Source organism: Pholcus phalangioides, unplaced genomic scaffold, assembly GCF_987345545.1.
Source record: "Pholcus phalangioides strain wild (caught in Gottingen) unplaced genomic scaffold, Ppha-v1.0 ptg000042l_1, whole genome shotgun sequence".
In the NCBI taxonomy this organism is placed as follows: domain Eukaryota; kingdom Metazoa; phylum Arthropoda; class Arachnida; order Araneae; family Pholcidae; genus Pholcus; species Pholcus phalangioides.
The window spans coordinates 20,704,961-20,727,454 of NW_028301628.1; the positions used below are offsets into that span (position 1 = coordinate 20,704,961).

Genomic DNA, 22,494 nt, shown 5'->3' on the forward strand with positions numbered 1-22,494 from the left:
TATTAAATTATTTAGCGGCTGTATGAATTCGGTGAAATGTACCGGTTTAAAGAAACTTGGGCCCCCGGTGTTTCGTCTACGACGTTTCATCCCCGGCACATTTCGATCCTAGACGGGACCAAGTGGGTTCAGTGACCGAGTAAACTCAGCCGAGTAAATGGCAAATATCCCTAGCGGGTCAGAGCCAGGTCCCTGCCTGGTAAGAAGAAGAAGTGACCGTATGAGTGACAAAGTGATTGGGTGCGTGACCGTATGATTGATTGTATTGAGTGGCCGACTGAGTGAGTAGATGAGTACGAGACTCACTCGCTCACCAGCTCACTCATTTGATCACTTTACTCATACAGTCAGTCACTCACTCACCTGGCCCTGTCCGGGGCGAAATGTTGGAATGAAACATCCTGCGGAACGAAATGTCGGAGGCGAATTTTCAGATCCCATATGTACCAGCGGTTGAAGAACACTGCTCTAGGGTTGTTGCACTTTTGGCTCACGAGACCATAACGTCAGTCCCCTAAAAGATGGTATAATAATTAAGATTATATACCATGTTATTGTTATTTTCAATGACAATAATGACTGATAATTCTAAAAAAATGTAACAGCTCAATAATAAAATTGCAACCGTTCCGTTTAACAAACACAGAACACAGTGTGCAAGGACCTTCCCGAAACGAAGCTTCGCTAAACTAAAAAGGGGAATGACTATAGTTATAATGGGCCAAAGACATTAAAAATACATTGTGAGACTGTCCGAACGCATGACGAAAGAGTACAGATGAAGATTCTTTTCTCATTGTGCACAGAGTGTCGAATTGACAGGTCATCTTGAGGTACAGACCCTCCTGGGCACGGTCTGCATTTGACAGACAGACATGACCGCTGACCATTGGCAGGGTCATCTTGACGTACAGACCCTCCCGGGCACGGTCTGCATTTGACAGTCAGACATGACCGCTGACCGCCCATAGAGACTATCTTGGGATGGTTTGCGCTCTTTCCCAAAGGGATGGACGGTCTTGGAGAGAGATTCCTCTACAGACTTGCAAACGAATCGGTACATGGAGGAACGTGTTGTATGCATATGCGTGGCCCTAACGTATTTATGTTGTCAAAGCTGTGCTCGTTCCGTGTTCTAGGCTTCCACATTCTCAATAGAAAATGACAAATGCTTAAATTTTCATGTTATGTAAATATATTGTTAGAAGTCTGTCTGTTTTTTGCGGAGAACCTTTTTAAAACGGGAGACTGGCTCCTATTCGAGCCTCGAAGTTGGAAAAACGCAGAAAACCAGCTTCAACCTACCACTGTGCCGCGAACGGGGTTCGAACCTGGATCCTCGAGATGAGAGTACAGTATGATGCCTACACGACCTCACAGTTTCACCACGCCGATACAGTAATTGCAAATGTTAGAGCCGAACCCCCTTCAGCACTTTCATTATTGACACTCGCAGGACCTAAGATAGTTATTAATCTCGAATTTTCGACGCAGCTAAAATTTCTATCTGAGGATAACTAAAACGGGATAAATATATCGGGCTTTATTTAGCGTTAAAATGAAAGGGGGGGGGAAAGGCCTAAAGAGACAAGAGTGAGGAAAACAAAGTCACACGTTGACGTCCCTTCAACACGAAATTGGGTTAACACTGAGTAATAATTGGTTACGATGTCGAGAATAAATACAAGAAAGAAAGAAAGAAAAAGTATAGAATGTAATTTACTTCGCAGCGCTTCATGGGTGTTGCCATCATCTGGCGTGTTCTTCGTAGGAACGAACACACACCTGACTACGCGTTATAGTAGGAGCGAGGAGGTAATCGAATTAAGAAGAACAAGAAGACACCGTCTCGTCGTCTTATGTTTGTTGGGCAGGCAAAAAGCTATTAGCCACAACTCTTCGACGGCAGATGCATTTTATACGCGAGACGGCTATCAACCTTCCATACAACGCAGGGTCAAAGAAACAAAAGAGCAATTTCCTTAGAGTACGAGGAGACAGACTACAGCTTCAGCTTGTCCCCGGCGAAACAAATAACGTAATAATAAAATAAAACTACCTCTCACACTTCTAATAGACATACATCCCTGAAATGATGGATGTGACTACTTTACCGGGCGTAAGTCTTCCTGGGTGCTAATTACGGATAAAACACGTGCCTATATTCCAGCTTCATGTTAATGTTGGATTACATTCGATTATCCGAACTGCTAAGTGAGTTATTTCACGAATGATAAGTGCATTTGTTCTAATTTGAGATTTGTTGCTGGTTTTCCTCTAGGACTACAAATTTCTGGTATTGAAGCGCGGCTCAACTTCATTAGAAGAGTATTGAGTTTTTTTTTTAAATAAGTTTATCATTGAGAGACAACGGGGATGATTGGGAATCAATTCTAGATCAATTGCCTTTAATTCGAGAGAAAAAGTTCCAGCGAAGGCAGTTCAGTTCCATTATTGCTCCAACTATTTTTTGAGTTCGTTTCTAACCACACATCTATTAGGTTCCATCACTACGTATCTATTAGGTTCCATCACTACGTATCTATTAGGTTCCATCACTACGTATCTATTAGGTTCCATCACTACGTATCTATTAGGTTCCATCACTACGTATCTATTAGGTTCCATCACTACGTATCTATTAGGTTCCATCACTACGTATCTATTAGGTTCCATCACTACGTATCTATTAGGTTCCATCACTGCGTATCTATTAAGTACTTATCACTCGCACTATCCTAGATAACGGTTGCTGCTTCAGACCGCCATTGTGCCAAATCACGACGAAATATTGCATTTGGCATGTAGTATTTAAAAGATATAATTCGCCAAATGACGAGTGTTTATTCTCCAATGTCTCCAAACGGTGCATCAATTTGGCCATATTTGCGCATGCAACTAAGCATAGAATTAGAATGCGATTCTTTGAAATAAGTCAGTACCATAGGCGTCGGAAGTGTTTTATGCAAGAAACTCTCATTTGCGAATTAATTCTGAGAGTGCTCGAATTTTTTTTCTACAAAATACAGTGGTTCCCACAGCACCCTCGACTATGACGCCACTTTGCAGCATTTTAGGGTTAAAAATATACTGGCTTCCAAAAGTAAAGCACGTGACGGCTTATATAACATACAACACCACTTTAACCTTGCCCCTCTGAATTAGAGGGACGTAAACACTTGGCGCTCGGTCACACAGTCCCTTCATGTGAAGTCTTCAACGCACAGTACTGGCGAGTTTGTCTTACCAAGTGACGCTGCTAACATGAATGTAACGGTTGCGGAGGTAGCTTGTCGATTCCGCTTTGCTGCTATGGGAATTAGCGAGAGTGAAGGAGATTTTTGATTTTTTCTCAATTTACATTACATACAGGAAAGACTTTTTTCTGGATATTATGCGCAGATGAACTTTAAAAGAAAAGTCTACTGGTCTTCGCCGGGACTAGTATACTAACTATGTATTGTTTGGGATTGCTTTTATAATTTATATATTGCTATAGTAGCGAAGCGGAATCGACGAGCGACCTACACAACAGTTACATCCATGGCTGCAGCGTCAGTTGGTTAGACAATATCTGCCAGTACTGTACTCCGAAGGTTCCACGTGAAGGGCCTATACGCCCAAGTACCACGTGTTTGTGTTTCCACTAACCGAATCCGGGGGGGGGGGGGGCAAGATTAAAAAGGTACGTAATGATACATATAAACTGTCGCGTGCTTAACTTTTGGAAACCAGTGCCTTAACAAGAAATGTTACGATAAATGTTATAAATACTGAAAACATTATCACTTCTATCGGTGATTATGCAATTGATACTTGAAATTTATTGTTTTTATCCGTGATTATGCATACTACCATAGTGCAATTGGCGAATTCGATAAATACGACAAAATTCCAAATGAGTTCTAGAATATGTGATGAACATACTCAGACCCCCGATTTAATGATAACAAATTTTACTATCGTATCCCGATATTATGATACACTACATGTATGAACTATCATGCATGGTATATCTTATAGTACGATTTATCATGTTCACCAATGATGCGACGTTTGCTTATTATGCACAATCGCATAAGAGATAACATTATAGTACTTATTAAATTTACCAACGACGGTTGGGTACTATGCATGAGCACCAGTGAAAGTGATTAATTTAGGGAAATTTATCAAATATACAAAATACTCGGCGACTATGTATAATTACCGGATTCATCACATTTACCGTAACATGTACATGGTTCAAAATACTCCACACCGTTTGTTGATGACAGGATGTATCCAGTCAATGGTGACGACAGCAGCTAACAGACTAGCGGTGTTCATAGAGGGGGTTGGTTTAAGCTGCATACGACACTATCGAATCGCACAATTGGCCAACCGCAGTAGCCAAAGTCATTTTGATTAGTGACTTCAGTCGCCGTTGAAGATGTCCTCACACCAGATGTGGATGAAGCGTCTGGAAGTCCGAATAGCTGTGGGCTCCAACTATTCGTACGGGAACTATGTGACACTGACCTGAAAAAGAAAGACTTAATTATTCTAACACTTTCTTTATATAAACCGAAAAATAAATATCAAATTGTTGACATTGGTGATTATATCCCGTGTTTTTCTCTCGCAGTGAAGAGTGGAGTTGGATAAAACAGCTGAAGAACGAACACAAACCGGAATCGGCTACGGAGTGTCAGCTTAAATTCCAGAGGTTACTGTCATCGGCTGCCAGGAGTCTGCTGTCTCTGTTGGACGTATCACCTGACCAGGCAATCGTTCAGAGGTACACATCCGAACATGTCCCTCAGAGATGTCGATAGTATTATCGGACTTGCAATGAAACCTAGAGCTGCATTCCACTTATAATACCATTAACTACCCACCGGGCGCCAAGAAGGAACACGAAGAATATTAGCATGCGCGAAATACTCCCTGTACTGTGGACTCCATGGAGTATTTCGTCACGGGAATTCGTTTTTAGCTGAAGACGGGAATAACACAGAACCAAGAGTGTACCAGAAGGGGGGGGGGGCGTGTCAGTCCTTAACTGTGTAAGCTGTGAACCCTTTTGGGTTGTCTCAGCTTTCGAGTAAATTGTGCAGTTCATAAATTGATTATAATTTGTGGAATGCTACCTATGATTCATTGCAAATATTGTTCGCATGAGTGACAGAGTGACAAGCTTTCGAGTTGACGAAATGAATCATATATCGTATTATCGTTATTATTATTTTATGATTGCCCTGAATAAATTATAAATGTATTGTAGGGTGTGTCCCATAATATCGGAAGTAGTTTAAAAATATTCATAAAAAAAGAAGGAATTGGTATATTTGAATGCGGTTTGCGAAAAATAGTTATTCAAAGGAAGGGGGGTTTTTTTAAAACAGAAAAAAAATATATTTGTTGATAGAGAGCGCTACATTCCAGAGAAAATCAAGTTCTTCAATCTATTTTGTACAGTTTGTAAGGCTTCATCTGGTGATTCGTGGCTAAGGTAAAACAACTCAACCATTAATACTAGATCCACGAATGTCAACATCACAATGAAAACCTTATTTAAGCTCTAGTAATAAGAAATTTGACAAATGACCTGTTAATCTCGCGTACACCCTCAATTTTATAGTACTCTGATTTGCATATTTCTAGGGATTTGCTCTATCGACAAAAAATCAAACTAATTTTTTTCTGTACCCCAAAAAAATATATATATATCCCCTTTCGTGAGAATAGGTTTTTCGCAAACCGCATCCAGATGTACTAATTCCTTCAATTTTTATGAATCTTTGAACTATTTACAAATTTATGGTACACCCTGTATACACGCAAACACGTGTGAATCGCTGTGTGTCGTTGTTGTAGGCTGTACGACGCGGAAGTAGTCGAGCTGAACTCGGACGTTTCCCTGATTCTGATGTTGCCACCAGTAGAAAGCTTCTGTTCCGTTCCCGGACAAAAAGACGTCACCGAACGAGATGACTGTATCCGGTTGCCTGTACAAGTTTTCGAAATGAGTGAGTATCTCATTCTATATATATATCTAGGTCTTCTTTTTGTATTACTAGACGTTCGTAAGTTGAGACGAGTAGTGAGATACATCAAGTATAGGTACGAACATAGGCAAAGGAAGCTCAGGGTACTCAATATCTCCAATTGTGGAGGAGGAGCAGCAGCCGACGCCCACCCCTTCAATAATTATTGAATATACAGGCAGGGTATATCCCATAAATATTCGTAGAGTTTAAAAATTCATAAAAATTGTAGGAATTGGTATATTTGAATGTGGTTTGCGAAAAAATGTTATTCTCACTCTGTGTGTGTGTGTGTATATTGCATATTCTGTAATAGGACAGGCAAACAAAACTGCTCAGCACTGTGGACGGAGGCTTTGTTTCTTCGTTTCCCGTCATAGTCGAGGCACTGTATATATGTAATTTGTATACATTGTGTATTTTGACCATTCTCAAAGCTCTCCCACTTCAACATGCCAGCTTCTTCTTCTTCTTTCTTGCCCACAAGTATTTTCCACATTTCTTTCGGAATCCCATTCTGCGGTCTCCGGCCCTTATGTGCCACTGGGCGCACGTGCAATTTTTCTCCCTAGTCATTGGATTTCAGTCACCCATTTTTGTCAAATGGCTTGTATGTTGCATTGGTTGATGGCTGTCTTCATGGGGAGAACGACGCGAGTAATTCGAAACTTGCGCGCACGGGGCAAGGGGAGCCACCACTATAAATCTTTGCTAACTTTTCCGACACAACTCTGCCTCTTTTGAGGTAACGGAAGTAAGGTGCTTTGCATCAGTCCGGGGTTGTGAGCGGTTCTATCTATCTATCTATTCTCACGAAGGGGGGATTTCCTTTGGTACAAGAAATAATTCAGTTCAAATTTTTGTCGTTAGATGCGCTGAAAACAAGTCCTTAGTAGCGATTAGACCTGAACCTTTGTCAATCTTTTCTGTGCTTGAAACGTTCGTGAAGCTTCAGTCGGTGATTCATGGCGGATGTAAAACAACTTCATCAATAGTGCTTTATGCATTAATGGTTATGCACCATTGTCAACATCCCATTGTAAAAAAAAAAAAACCCTCACGTAAGCGGCAGCAACAGGAAAATTCAGAAATGCGCTGTTAATCGTACACCCTGAGTTTTATAGGATTCTGATTTGCATATTTCTAGTGATTTGCTTTCGTGCATCCTCTCTATCTAGAAAAATTTGAAATAAAATTTCGTTTTCTTCACCAAAACAAACCCTCTTTCTTGAGAATAACTTTTTCGCAAACCGCGTTCAAATATACAAATTCCTTCAATTTTTATAGACTTTTAAACTATTTACAAATTTACAGGACTCCTTGTACGATGCAGCGCATATTTGAATCCTTGTATACACGGGATATCTGGGTATCGTTTGAAAAACACTGTTTCAGGATATGGAAACCATTGTATTGAGATAAAATATTTTGGTCTCTTTGTTTTCCGGCGAATCATTGATCATTAAGTGATTTCCGCACCTTATTGTTAGTATTCGTGCAAAAATAAATATGAATCACTCTTTTGATTCTGACGTATCTACCAAAAATCGTTGTTGGGTCTTTACTGTGCGAAAAGAAAGAAAGGAAAAACTCGTTTGGGTTCTTTATTACCGTGAAACCTCTTCGCGGTAATAGATATTTCTGTATTATGAGTATAAGTATGTAGAGAGTGTTTTGCTTTTTCTCTCTCTCATGACATTACCTTTATTCTCTTTGGAGAAGCTCCAAACTGTGGTTTACTTTTGCCAACTGCCTTCTCTTGTACATACTCTTACTCAAAAAACACTCTTATCTTATTCTCATTACAGTACACATGAACACATATCAGCCGTTATTCATCTGCAGATATTCTCGGATCTCGTCTATTCTGGAAATGGACACGATCGTTGCCAACCATTTCCATCGAGAGGTATGTGCTTCCGAGTTATTCTTTTCGAGTGTACTTTTCCCCTTCCGATTTGTTATATTCTAACGTGTTAATTGTTAGTGTTTAATATCCATATCACATTCTGCATTTAATACAATAAGCTAAACATAAAAATCCCTAACAATTCAAATGAGCAAAAATATGTCATATGGGGTTCGTTTTGTACCCTTGACCGAGGTTAATTCCACAACCTCAAGAATGATTATTTATGTTGAAAAAAGAAGCATTGATCTCTAAATTTCGAGATGGCAGGTTGGTGACATTTTACGTAGAAGCAAACTGACAATTTTTCAAATCAATATACCGGCATTCTTTTGTAAGGAAGGTAACTCATGCGCGTAATAAGAATCCATATATCGCAAATGTGGATCCGTGTAATAATTATGGACATACATGAACACCAGGTAATGGTGGGTGTGTGCATCCTTTCACATCTTCCGGTAGTCTACCTTGTCCATGCGAATCTAGTCCATCTTATCTTGGTACCATCACTTGTTTAACTATTTCCGATGGTAAGTACTATCCTTGCAACCATGACCATCGGAAGTATTTCAGACCTGCTTGTCTTGAGTTTTATGTGAGAAATTTTGATTTTTGCATCAATTCCAGGTGCTCAAACCCATGCCACAAAATATTGTGGGTGCTCAAGTAACCTCAGCACCCTCGGCTCCGACGCCTGTCGCTACAAGCGACTGGCTTTTGACACACTTTTGATCCCAATAATAAAACTCCTCTGGAAGTCTACCGGTGCGAGAATCAATTCCTGGAGAGTCTATTCGAAAAAGTGCAGCCTCACGGGTTGCCAAACCAGGGGTAACGAACAATTGCAGAATAATGCAGGAAAAGAAAAATAATAATATTTGCCTGTAAAATTCAAACTATGGATGTAATTGGATGAAATAATCAGAAGAAACTGTCATTTTGGTGCATTGCATCTGCATACTAGCTGGAAACCAAAAAAATGTATACATATATAAATTGTTATGTTGAGAGAGAGAGAGAAAATTAACAATATTTTACAAAATTAATTAATTTTTGTCGGAACTCACCAATACCAGTGCGTGTGATGATATACTGATATATATATACATACAGGGTGGGCAAAAAGTCCGTAGAAACTTTAAAAATGAATAAAGACCTTGAAATAACCAAAATAAAAAACGGTTTGCAGGGTTAGCATCACTAGGTCACGGAAAGTTTTTTGAAGCAGGAAAAAAAAATATATATATATATATAGCCGATAGGTGGTGCTGGTACGAGTGCCTTCGGTCTAAATATGCAAATGAGACGGTTATAAGAACTTTCGCTCCTAATCCACAATCAGTTCACCGTTGTAAACCGCGTATGTGGATCTGCTGCACTATGCCGTTGCTGGATTTGTGACTCGCGCCTGCAATGTGTTATCCCCTGTGGTGGTGGTGGTGTACAGCCAATGATGTTCTGTATACTGCTACGGGAAACCCTCCGCTCAGCCTATATGTTGAATATGACGCTCGTCGATCTACAATCCTGCATTTGGGTAAGGAGGTTTGGATGGACGGAATTCTTATAACACCTGATGCCTACGAAGGGAATAATAAGAGTTGGCTTCATCATCCCAGTGTGGACTTGTTACAGAATTAAGTTCCACTGCCTGGTACGGAACAATGCTCATCGGATGAAGCTATTAGTATATTCACGGACGGATCAAAAACAGAGACATCCACGGCCTGTGCATACGTAGTTATGAATGCAGAAGGATCTGTTGAAGAGGCTTGGAGTCGACGGTTGCGTCAAGGGGACAGTATCTTTCAGGCGGAGGTTCTGGCCATACTAGCTGCAGTAGAATGGGCGATTAAGCTGAATCAACAGACGACGATATATACTGACAGCGCGTCTAGTATTAATGCGATTCGTGATCAGCGCACTCCACATGAAAATACTCGGCGAATACGCAAGCATTTATACGACCATCCGTCTATCAGTATCAAATGGGTCAAAGGCCATGCAGGAATAGCGGGGAATGAAATTGCGGACAGATTGGCCAAAGATGCTCTTAATCTCCCAACGGAAGAACAACTCTTGCTACCACGCAGTCACATCAAACACGTGCTAAAAAGTGACCTGTTACAAAAGTGGCAACAGCTATGGGACAAGAATGCACATAAAGATGCCTATAAGATACAGAAACGCGTCCGTTGGAATAGTTCCATTTGGTCTAGAGAGAAAGTGATCATGATAACTGAGCACGGCCCATTACCGACGTATCTAGAACGTTTCAAGAAGTCGGACATCGCCATGTGTGCGTGTGGTGAGATTGGATCTTTATGGCATTACCTGACATCTTGCCCATATACAAAAAAATTTCATTTTGGTGCTATTCCCGAAAACGGTCGACTGTGTTTCAAAAAAAGAGTTTTGAAGAGCCCTATGGGCCTTGCTCGGGTGCGGTGGATTATATTGTTCCTCGATAACAACTTACACCGCATACATACTAAGAAGACTGGAAGTGCGCGTCTGAGCGGTGGGAGCGATGACGAGTTCAAACCGGCAAAAGCCCCAGCGATTGATCTTAAGAGGAAATATGATCTTCGACCACGTCGGCGTCAACAAAAGTAACCGATAAATGGAAAACAGAAGCAAGTTCACCTGCAATGAGATGAATCAAGTCATCGATGGCAAGGACGAATTAAGTGTTATTTACTCGGCTATATAGTGAATTGTGCTGATCTCAGTTCACCCGGTGACGATTCCGGTGACGACTTGCGGCCAAGACGATGATGGTCTGCGACTAATTCACAGTGATTCGAAATTTTATATACCAAGATTATCGGCAATCATTCGATCAATTGATGATTACTGGATTCTTATGGGAGGCTATACACCAGCATCTTATAATCCCGTTTATAATTTTGATTGCCCATTGGCGTTGATTGTTTAGATTTTATTTATTTGTTATATGACTTCAGGAGTTAACGATCAATTTTTATGTAAATTATTTTATTTTGCTGCCTTCGTCTGAGGTGGTCATGTTATGTTGTTCTTAATAAAACTTTCCGGATACACCCATCCTTCGGGAACGCTTCGATATCTCTCTGAGATGGGAAGCGGGGTGTATCCGGTCTTCAAAGGTCAAAGGTGGTGGTGGTCATGTGTAATGTAACACATACTTCTGTAATAAACGATTTGGAGGCATTCTGTCCGCTATTTGCGTATCTTTTCTTTGACTTGTTTACATCAGCGTCACCTATTGGCTGTTTTTTTAGTTTTTTCCTGTCTTTAAAAAAATTCCCGTGACCTAGCGATGCTAACCCTGTAAACCGTTTTTATTTCGGTAATTTTTAGTTTTTATTAAATTTTATAGTTTCTACGGACTTTTTGCCAACCCTGTATATCATTTTTTGAAGAAATGCACCAGGGTAAAAGTATTTCATCATATAACTTGTGACGGAGACATTTGCTTATATACTGAGTCACTTCACTCGTGCGGCTTATACGCCGGAGCGTTACCCCTGGTGCGATTCGTGACGCTACAGGTGACCATTCCATTAAGTTGGTAACTCCTGATACAAGGTATTTCTGTTTTGCTAGTTTGGCTCAAACCGTTTTTTCTTACATGTCACATTAACCTTTTATTGCGTAAGTTTAATTGCGAATTTAATTACAGGTAATATGTATTAAGGTACCTAAAGTGAATGGTCATTCTCGTCAAAAAAAAAAATCTGGTATAGGCATTGTTGTTATACCCGTGATTTTACAAAGTCACCAAAAAACTTCTCACATCTGTTTTGAACGTTCAAGACAAAAAAAAAAAAAAGCAAACAGCAAATGCGTTTAGTTCTCATAGAAATCCACCATCGGTTTACCAGCACTTTTTACCAAGTTGCCTTAAATGCTCTGTTGCACATGTTCCAGCTGCTCCGAATACAGGTTCGGAGTGACGGTTTGTCTTCTGGTAGCAGCTCGTAGCGCATTCGCAGCAGGCGTTGGCACCTACGGGAAACCGGAGGAAAGTTCGGGGGGAAAACAGCATTAAATGCTGGGAAAATCATTTTACCCGCATTTAATGCTGTTTTATCCCTGCTTTCCCCCGTTTTTTGAATTTGAATATCTTCGTGGATATTGCACTCAGAAATGCGCAATTTTTTTTGTTGACGTCAGGAGGGACAGGGCAACAACTTTCTAATTTGGTTTTTGGACACGGCGAATGTGGAAAAGTTGATTTTTTTTTCATAACTATACGACCCCTTGAAACGTGAGTGACATATCTGAATGCTACACGTTATTTGGATACTTTTGCTAGTTGGGGGGGAGGGGTGTTTACCTCTAGGAGCATGTCATAGGCTTTGCCATTAAAATGCTATACACCCTTTTATCTATGCACCCTTTATATTGGTTTAGTCCCACGGTTTTTTAAGCATATGGTTATTGGTATTAACATTGTGGTTATTGGTATTGAAAACAGGGGGCTCCAAAGGGCTTCGGGTAAACAAAATTGTTCAGTGGCCTGCGAGCTTTATCGAATTATTTTTCAATTTAATCGTTTTCAATCGTTTTAGCAATTTTTTGGCGGGCTGGACAGATCCTCCGAAGCCAAATGTGGCCCGTGGGTCATACGTTGAAACCCCCCCCCCCCGTTGTAACTGTAAAGAATGAGAATAGGAAACAAAAGGCTTAAACAGAATGGCTGAATAGCTACGGCAATTGCAACGATTCTACAGAAATTACTTTAAAATTAAAAAGGTTAATGATAATTGTGTGGTATGGAACGCATGTAAGACGAAACCATTTGTGACATTGAAACCGTTTTCATTTCTTTTCATATTCGCAGGCATTTTCGTCGTCGGAGTTGTCATCGGCAAAGTCCAGGCTGCGGCAGCTGCAACAGTTTCAGAATCAAGTCGACAACACGTGGAGGTCGATGCGTTGGCTTATGGACGTGTTGAACTTTGCTCGCGAGAAGCAGCCTTGCCTAGGGATTCCTCTCGAAAACCTGCTCGTCGATGCACCGGGGGATGAATCGCCTTGCATGTCGGAGAGTCCCAGTCCCCAACAATCTCCACCATTGCGACATACTTTGCAGGTTCCTTGCAACGTTTCTGGAATGAAAGGATCGTTCGATAAGAAGGGAGAAGGAGAGCTAATAACCATTAAAATAACTAGCTCTGGTTCCAGCTTTTCTTTGGCAGAATCGGGTTCGATGGACCTTTTGACGGAAGGTAGGGCAATGAGCGAGATGCGGCGATGCGCCTCGACGTCGGGACTGATCCAAGTTTCGAAGGGTGGTGACGCGGACGACGACCAGTCGTCGTCGAGTCTATGCCTGTCTACGACAAACATCGAAACCAAGTCGATGGAAACTTTAAAAGTTGAGAGTCAGTTGGAAGATTCGGAAACTACGTCATCGGATTGTGTGGAATGCGTGGTCGAGGATGACAGAGGCGACGACGCTCCTCAGGTTGATGACGAGTCTCTTCTGTCCGAGTACGGAATCGTAATGAATGTCGTCGATGCTAGAGGCGTCGTGCCAGAAATAAAAGTGCCTGAAGAGAGCGGCGCAAGTGGTGAGGATGAGACGCCCACGAACGCGGAAGACTGTCGTCGGATCTCTTTAGAAGGGACCAGCGACGAAAGCACAGAAGACGAAGGTCTCCTATTCAGGGCAATACCAGAAGCAGATGATGACCTGTTAGAAGGTGAAGACGCCGAATTCTTCTTCGGTGAAGAAAGTGAAACGGAGGAGTCTTCACCCCAAGAAGACATATCAACGGAACCGAACTTCCTGAAAGTTTTCGTCGAACGAAGCGAACCCGAACTCGAAGTTTCAGTCAATTTGCGAGTCGACCCACAGATATGCGTCCGCGAAATCATCGAAGAAGTTGTCTCGCAGGCAAAACTTAGCGACGACGACGGTTCGGCTCCAGAAGATGGCAAATTCTATTTGGTCGCATGTCGAAAACACAGAGAGAAGGTTCTCCCCGATAACTTCCAGCCTTTCTCAGTGCAGAATCCGTGGACCAGAGGAAAAATTGTGCTGAAGGAAAGGCCATAAATTATTTATTCGTTGAAGGGCCAGTCGAAAAACTGAAACAACGAGCTTTTCCTTTTTGTAGCTTGGATATTATACAAACGTTCTACGGACACATTTTACATATGTACAGTATATTGTAATCATGCATAGTAGCGCTACTCTTTGTTTTGAAATTCGGATCGGACAAAAACTGTACACAGAGAGAGAGAAAGAACAACATATAGTGTGATGATGCGTAAAATGAAATCTCAAAATAATTTTCCAAACAAACAAACAAACAAACAAACCGCCTGCTCGAAGCGTTTCGTAGCAATTAAAGCCGATCCATTTAGAGAGCATTTTATCAAACGTTTCTTGGCTCTCAAACAAGAGCTAGGTGCTGCTATGGCCAATGTTTCTAGAAATTGAAACACAAATCCTGAGAATTAGCTGCATTAAGGCCTTGTCGTCTTTGACGGAAAACTTAGCTCGTTGTCGGGTATGTGATATAGTTGCGAAATGTTCACCATCGCCAATGTTCGCTCGTTTTCCTCAACTTTCCGTGGAGTTTATTCTTCAGCAGCTGTGTTCAAAACGGAAAAAAAAAACCAGTAAATTTGAGCTGAATTATATCGAGTGTCAGAAAGAAAGTAATGTCTGATAACACGATTTTTTATTTACAACAACAAAACGCACGACTAGTTAGAGAGCTCATAAATTTCGCACAACACTATCATTTCAGTTTCAAGGTAACTTGTAGGTATGCTTAAGTAATATACAAAACAAAGCGATTGTAAACTATTACAGTCGAATCCCATTATAACGAACGCCAAGAGACCGAAGGAATTACTTCGTTAAAACGAAATTTCATTATAAAGGAATTCCAGGTCACCTAGAATTGTTTCTATGTAAACTTATATGTGGGGGGGATAAGAAAAGTGTTCGTTAAAACGAGATTTTCGCTATAATGGTATTCGTTAAAACGGGATTCAACTGTACCAGCAAATAGAAATATGAACGTTTAAAACCGACGATTAATACATAGAGGAAATTACCTATACCGATTTTTTGCCCTCGAATTCGGAAGTCCACTTCTCGAACACATAATACCCACCTCCCGTCTTTACGTTTGATACACAGCACTTTCCAGCGTGCACCGATTCGTCAGCAATCCCTCAGAAGAATGTTTATGAGTTGCATGTACGGTCTAGTAGTGATAGCCGCACTTCCGTAAAATACTCGCACTAATCGGAAGAATAGACCAACCTTGACCTCCGCTCTGTCCCCACAAGGGATATAAGCTGGTTTACCGCAAGGGTATGGGTCAAGGTTTAAAATCGGAAGAATAAGTAAGATATGAAACTTCACCTCCCCGATCGGAAAAAAAATGTCAATTTCTCAAATTCGTGTCTCTCTAAATTGATTAAAGGATCAACGTGGATGCTATGAAGACATCGGTGCAGTTGAATAGACATGCAAGCGCTTCAAAGTTTGCCAGAAATACGGGATGTACTTAAACAATGAAAAAGAGTTGAATGATTGTGTGCGTACTTCTTTGGGAAATATACAGACGGGAATAGAAACGCACCTCCTTTTGGTGAAGTGAATAATAGTGGAGTTTTAGTATCTCATAAACTTCACCGCGGAGCAGTAAATCAATGCTTTTGTAATAATGGTCTGTAACAAAATCCGAGAGAACTTGGCTGTGAGTTTTTCCCATATCCAGCATGTTCTCTAGACATTGTTCCTACTGACAACCGTATTTTCTTGTTCGTGCAGTGTTTCCTCGATGGGAAGAAAATAGAGATGATGTGGAAAAAGCACTTACTAGCTTCTTCGCATCCAGTTTATTTACTTACAAGGAAATATGTCAAAAAACCATAAAATAAAAAATGTCGACTACTTAAACTAGTGGTTTTAACTCCTACACTATGCCGCGCCAACAGTGGACTTCGATTCAAATTCTCGCGCACTTTAAAAAATGAAAATCCGTAGACTCATAGACCATATCCAGGTGGCATTCCCCTGAAGTTGTTTGTCAGCAACTCCAGAGGTGCATGAAATCCTTTAAAAGTACCACTCACCACCTTGCACGATTGGGAATTGTTTGTTTAAAGGGGAAAATATATCAGAATATGAGTTTTTGACTTCGCAAGTTTTGAGAATAACATCTCTTCACTGCTTCTCATTTCAAGACATTACTTTCTTTCAAACTTAATATTTACACTCGATGAGAAAAGAGAGGGTTTAACTGGATTGGAGCATTGTTTTTTTATCAAGGGGTCGATTCATGACAAACATATCGCCTTGAGAAATAAAAAGCAGTCATATCAAAACGATTGAAATCTGTAGGGCAGAGGTTCTCAAACTATGCGCCTCCAACCTTTGTCAGAGGGACCGCTGAGCGGTCACCCTGACAAAGGTTTTTTGAAAATATTCTTTGTTAACAGCTCTGGGGAGCCGGTGGAGCTCGCGGATAAGCATTGAATAGGGCACAGGGGCGCCGCGGGTGGAAAACGTTTGAGAACCCCTGCTGTAGGGGGGTAGATTTCTTGCGGAAATTGTTTCCTAGGTGATCATTAGATTTCTGAGAGTTTTAATAGAGAATAAAGTTCGTCAATACATGTGTGCAATAGTTCTTTACAAAAATTAGATTCCTCTTCTGAGCTTCATAATGATGGCATAATTATAATCATTCTGAAGGCTCAAATGAGGGGGGAAAAGCGTAAATCTTTACTTTTTGATATGAAAACATTCGGTTTTAGATTAAAAATATTTACCACAAAAAAGATCTTTGTAAAAAAGACCCACCCCATGTAGTCACTTTCTCTTGCTCCAAGAAACACTCCCCGTGCATTATTCCACCTTTCTTAAGAGGCCACCTCTCTAAAGAGCTGCTTTTCTGAGGAACGGAGAAAGTTTTCCCCTTTCTTTACCACATTATGAAAAAATGAAATAATTATCATGCAAGTTTTTTGGTAGGTTATTTTAGTTCTAATGTAAAACTCAAAAATTAGTAAAATTTTTAATAATTAAAGCTTAAAACAAAAAAAAACATAATTTTGATCATTTTTGCCTTACCACGGTCATTTTTTGCACACGAGGGCTAATTACACCGGTACCTACAATATATATTGCCGATTCCGAACGACAGCCTTATTTATACTCATTGAGAGGTTGGTGCGCTAACCCCTCAGTGTAGAACTCCCTGAGGTAGCAATCTTTGTCTACGGTCACGTCACCGTTTCTGTTGAACCCCTGTGTCGGGAAATTTTCTGACAAGGACGAACCGGGTATCGGGAACTCGCGACATCTCTAAACATCCCTTGGTACTTTAGGCGAGTATCTTATCGATCTGGGCGTCCACATAACTTTGATTCAAAAACAATTATTTAGCACATAATGAATTAATTAGCCTGGTACTTGAAAGATTTTGTCAGCACTATAAGCTTGCAATAAAAAGAAAAAAATTCAAATGCGTTGAATAATACATACACTAATGACTGTTAATTCATTTTACTGCATAGAAAGGCCGTGATTTTTTTATACATGTAGTAGTCCCGGATTATACTGTAAAAGTTCCGTTATAAAATTTGAAAAATGCAACGAATAAGCTTATCGGTTACATTCGAGCAAATGCGACCGATGCAGGTTGCATTTTTCATTACAAAAAAGTGTAATGCGGCAAACACTTTTACAGGGGCAAAACCTCTAACTTAATTGTATTAACTAGTATATTTAAAGAAAACTAATGGTCCCACACTTGTGCTGTCATGCGGTAATCGTAAAGTAATTATTCATCCTTTGTACTTCAAAATACCAACACCCAACAACCTATGTAAGGGATGTTGTGGAAAGCTAAAAAATGAGTGGTACTTTACCGTCCATTACTGAAAGGATTGAGAACCTTCTTAGTTTTTCCGTATTTTTCCTTGATTTTATCTATTTTTACATTTAAAATATTCGCGCAATGAGGGGGAAAAAATGAATCTTTCGTGTCTGTTTTATTTTTGTGTACCAAAATTTATATTCTCTAGTTTTGGTTAACATACTCCCGCAGATCTCCGACGAAAAAATTCCTAGCCATTACGAAAGTCCTCGCCGATTCTTTCATAAAAATAAAGTTATATGAAAAAAACCGGCATATCTGAGAGAACGGAACTTTTGGTGGTTGGCAATATTAAAAAACGTGGTGGTTGGAACCCCGGTGAGTATCGCGACAGGAACACCGACGATTTCGCCGCATTAAATGGACCGCGTGCTGTGGAACCATTATGTACTCACTGTGTTTATGCATGTGAGTGAATGTCCACATCGAGCCTCCCTTTTGAAGCTTTCTCCGGCATTTTCGTACCGAATGAAGAGAAATCACGATTGAAAAAGAACTCGCCCTAAAAATCCCATCTCGGGCAACGAATTGTTTTCGTTTTTTATGCCTTTCGGGATCACGAGAGAGAGAGAAATGGTCCCCTTTTAAACGTTAAATCTCCTTCCAACTGGTTTTTACTGAGTGTGTGTGTGTGTGTAATATTTTTTACGTTCCCATTGTAAAAGTTTTCTACCCGCATAGCCGTTACAATCATAAGTATGTATTGTCTGTATTAACAACGGCAACAGTAGTATTGTTTGTCACTTGATTTGTTTTACATACTGTATCAGTTTTTGAATCAAAAATGTATTGCAGAGATTTGATTTATCTCTTTGAAATTGAATTGTTTTTCATAAATTCCGATGTTTATCATAGCCCCCTCCCCCGTTTCAGTCGTGATCCATTATTAAGGTGCGTGTATGAAAGATATGTGCTTTAATTTGTATATAACTGTAATTATATAATATTCATCCAAATCAGTTTTTTTTTAATATCACAATCGGTGGAACAAAAAAGTATTTCCCCTAGACGACAAGTTATTATATTGGGCCATCCTGTAAGTGATGCCGTTTTTTGCAAGGACATAAAAAGGAATTCGTCTCACAGATGGACTGCATACTTAGCGCCCTACAAAATAGATTGTTCATTTCCTATTTGTGCAAGGAGTTATATCGGTCTGCAGCAAGTTTTTGGCAGTTGCACGCGTGCGTTTGAACATAGCAGTATTTGAATAACATATAAGACATGAGACTTTATGAATTCGTCCATGAATGTTCAGTGGTAAAGATACTGCCACATTCATGTCCAGCATGGTCCAGTAACCATTCGCAAAATATTTGCTTCCAGTATGTCTCCCTCACTGCAATGAAGCTCCAGCGGCATACTCTGGCCACACACTGGTTCACCCTAGACCAATGTTCCTTGGTAAATATTTGCTTCCAGAACACTCCCCGTGTTTTGACTGTTGGCGATATTCGACCAAAATGCAGCTAGATGGATTAGAAGATCGGGAAGGAAGGCGACTCTCTTTTGACTTGGGTTGAGGCTGAAAGTTCCTGGTCGTTCTGTTCGACAAGCCTTCCAATACCCCCCAGCGTGCGAAATTTGAGGATAATTACCAGTGATGGAGCGGCCACACAAATGTACACTCATGGCCAATCTTGGAACGTATTGAACCAGGCTGGACACGAGCATGAGCTCGGTTTAACCGGTTGAGCACAAAACATCAACGTACTCAAGAATCTGAAATTCGGTCTAGTAGATCGAATAATTCGAGAACTAATGTTATATTAATTAATGTTTCGATTACATGTGCAAAATTCTCATGTAGGGTGAAGCAGCATTAAATCTAGTATCTTCTCCTGCTGAAATCCATTGCTTATAATCACATGATGCTGTCTGAATGATGATTTTCCTCGGATTCGAACCCGGGACCGTGACAACAACCTTCACGGTGGTAGACAGTGTGTCTATAGACTGGGACTTCGTGGGTCATTTCTGGCATCCTTGGACATTAATGGTCCTGTGACCATATGCTGCATTGATTTTTCGTGGCACTCCGTCATGTAATGTAACTGATGGAACTCATGTCGTATATGTTATTCGGTTTATTGCTTATATCTCCTATGGAGACATAGAGGTGGGGAAGGGGGACATGGATGGTTTTGATGATGATATGTTATTCCGATGATTCCCTGCTCAAATGCTGTTATCCACTGCCTCATAACTACCCATAGACCGATGTATCACTCCTTCCACACGCTCTGTACTGTTATAGACTGTGATGACGTTTGTGAGATTATTTATAGCAATATTTACAGTTTATTCATTGATTAATATTATTCTGGGGGGAAATTTTTGATACAGTTTCAATGATACATAGGCCGAGATACATTATCCTATAGACTCAAATGTCTTGGGGGGCAGGGTCTCATGATGATGGTGTCAATTCATACATATATGCGTATATATTAGATCAGTGAGTTCCGCAATTGACGCTCCCCCTCCGTATTTCCGCCTATGCAATAATATATCACTGATGTGTAGACGTCATTTAACGATGAAAGTTCCCCTGTATACCATATCTAGATACATAACATGAATTTCCTTAAAAAAATATGACGGCTAGAAAAAGGGTTTTCGATTATATTATTCAAAATGGCGTTTCACGATCGGAGAAACTCGTGACTTTTCCAATTTTTCCCGTTTTCAAATGATTTGTTTGGGAATTTCAAAAATTTTATGCGCATAATTTCAAAATCAAAATAGGCAATAAAAGCAATTGTGCCGTAGATATTTACATGAGCGAAATGTATTCATCGCTGTCACTCGAACTTTTCCCAGAGGATGTGGATAAGAAGATAGTGTATAAAAATTATTTCAAATTATGAAAATTTTGGAAAACGACCTCGTCGCGTTTAATATTTTATGCTGAATTTTCCACACATTCGATAATAAAACAAAATATACCATGCATATTTTCATTGCCCGACTACTGCGTCTGCAAATTTTAGATAATCGTCGATTCACACTTCCAATACTTTTTAGAATTCAATACAATTAATTAATAATGTTTCGGTTACATCTGCGAAATTATCAGACGGAATTTAGTAGCATCAAAGTTATCTCTCCGGGTGAAATCCAATTGCGTACGATGATATGATCTGAATGGTGATATTTTCTTCTTTTAACTCTTAGAGTGTGCTCCCATCACCCACAGATGATGAGCGTAGTGTGGCCTGCTCAATCATCCTGTGATGATCAGAAATGCGGTTTTTTTTTCAGATGAAACTCTTTGAATGTCGTATAGATGGCGTAGGCATATACATTATAGTTTTTTCCTTATTTGATATTATTTCTCCCTTATCTGACAAGTTTGCTTGTACTGTAGGGTTAAAATCAAAAGGGGGCCGCAAATTTAGCCGAGAATATAAAAAGAACGCATTTTCCCATTTTCAGTCTCACTCAACTACATGTTTCCTCCTTGTTAAGATGGATGAGTGTGTGAGAAAGGGGTGGTGCTGATTTGGATCTCACTTTAATTAGGCAATCCTAGGTATGGAAGTTGCAAAAAAACAAAGAAAAAAAACTGGCTTTTGCTTAATTCATTGACGAGCACGAGTCTCTCACCTACAGAAAATGAACAGTTGGGAAACATCTTGCTCTCTGTCTGGATTGAACGTATGGCCTTGAAGACTTGAATACAGACCATTGGGCATGATATCTTGATGCCATATCTGCACCCTGTCAGTGCACATACACACTGTGGTGTTGAATTTAGATGATCAGCAATCTTTTCCTTTTCTCAGTGTCAGAACTATAGCACAGCGCTAATAGAAAACAAGACACACGTCGTTTTTGATTTGCAGAATCACTATTCAAAATTGCGATCGATTGCTATTTGAATTGCGCTTGTGTGAACCCCGATGATATTTTTCCCTCACGTGAACGCTTGCTGGAGGCGAACTTAGTGGGGGAGGGGGGGACTTGGTGGGCTATATCCAACGGTTTCAAATTCAGGAAGGCGGTAAATTGGAGGAATTTGGGGGTCAAGGAAATTAGACTAGAATGGGAGATGGGCGAAAAAATTTGCATTGCCCACAGGCGTTAAAACCCTAAACCCGCTTCTGCTTAGAAAACGAGGGACTAGGTCAATGGGTGACAAAACGATTTGCCGAGAGGGTGTAGAAACATTTGAGTGAGCGAAAGAATGATCTAGAGAGATCAGATAAGTGAGCGACCTAGAAAGTAATCTATAGAGTTTTCAAGCATGTGAGTGACCTACAGGGAACGTGGCCACGTAAATGAGCGACCACAGGGCAAAGAGTGACCCACAGGGCAAAGGATCAGATTAGTGAGTGACCGAACGAGTGACTTGGAGCATGTGCAAGCATGTGAATGACCATCATAGTGATCAAAATGATAGGTCAACGAATGATCTCCAGAGCTAGGGACTGGATCAGTGAGCGACCAAAAGAGTGACCTACTGCATGTGCAAGCATCTGAGTTATCATAACAGTGTACTGTGCAAGCATGTGATTGATCAAAAGAGTGACCTAGAAAGCGACCAAGAAATGTGCAAGCATTCCAGTGACCAGAAGAGAGACTCAAGAGACAGAGGCATATTCATATAGGGGGCAAGGGAGACTAGCGGGCTATTTTCCAAGGCTGCTAATTTGAG

General features: G+C 40.4%; 1 protein-coding gene across 1 annotated transcript in view; it reads left to right on the top strand.

Moving 5' to 3' along the window:
* LOC149064632 (ankyrin repeat and fibronectin type-III domain-containing protein 1-like) overlaps positions 1-19,739 on the top strand; it is a 213,917-nt gene extending 194,178 nt beyond the window's left edge. The window contains exons 19-22 of the mRNA XM_089254691.1: positions 4,628-4,780; positions 5,860-6,011; positions 7,838-7,938; positions 12,767-19,739. Of these exons, the coding sequence (XP_089110817.1) occupies positions 4,628-4,780; positions 5,860-6,011; positions 7,838-7,938; positions 12,767-13,987 (1,627 nt within the window). The 3' untranslated portion in view covers positions 13,988-19,739. The remainder of the gene's footprint in view (positions 1-4,627; positions 4,781-5,859; positions 6,012-7,837; positions 7,939-12,766) is intronic.
* Positions 19,740-22,494: the final 2,755 nt, after the last annotated feature.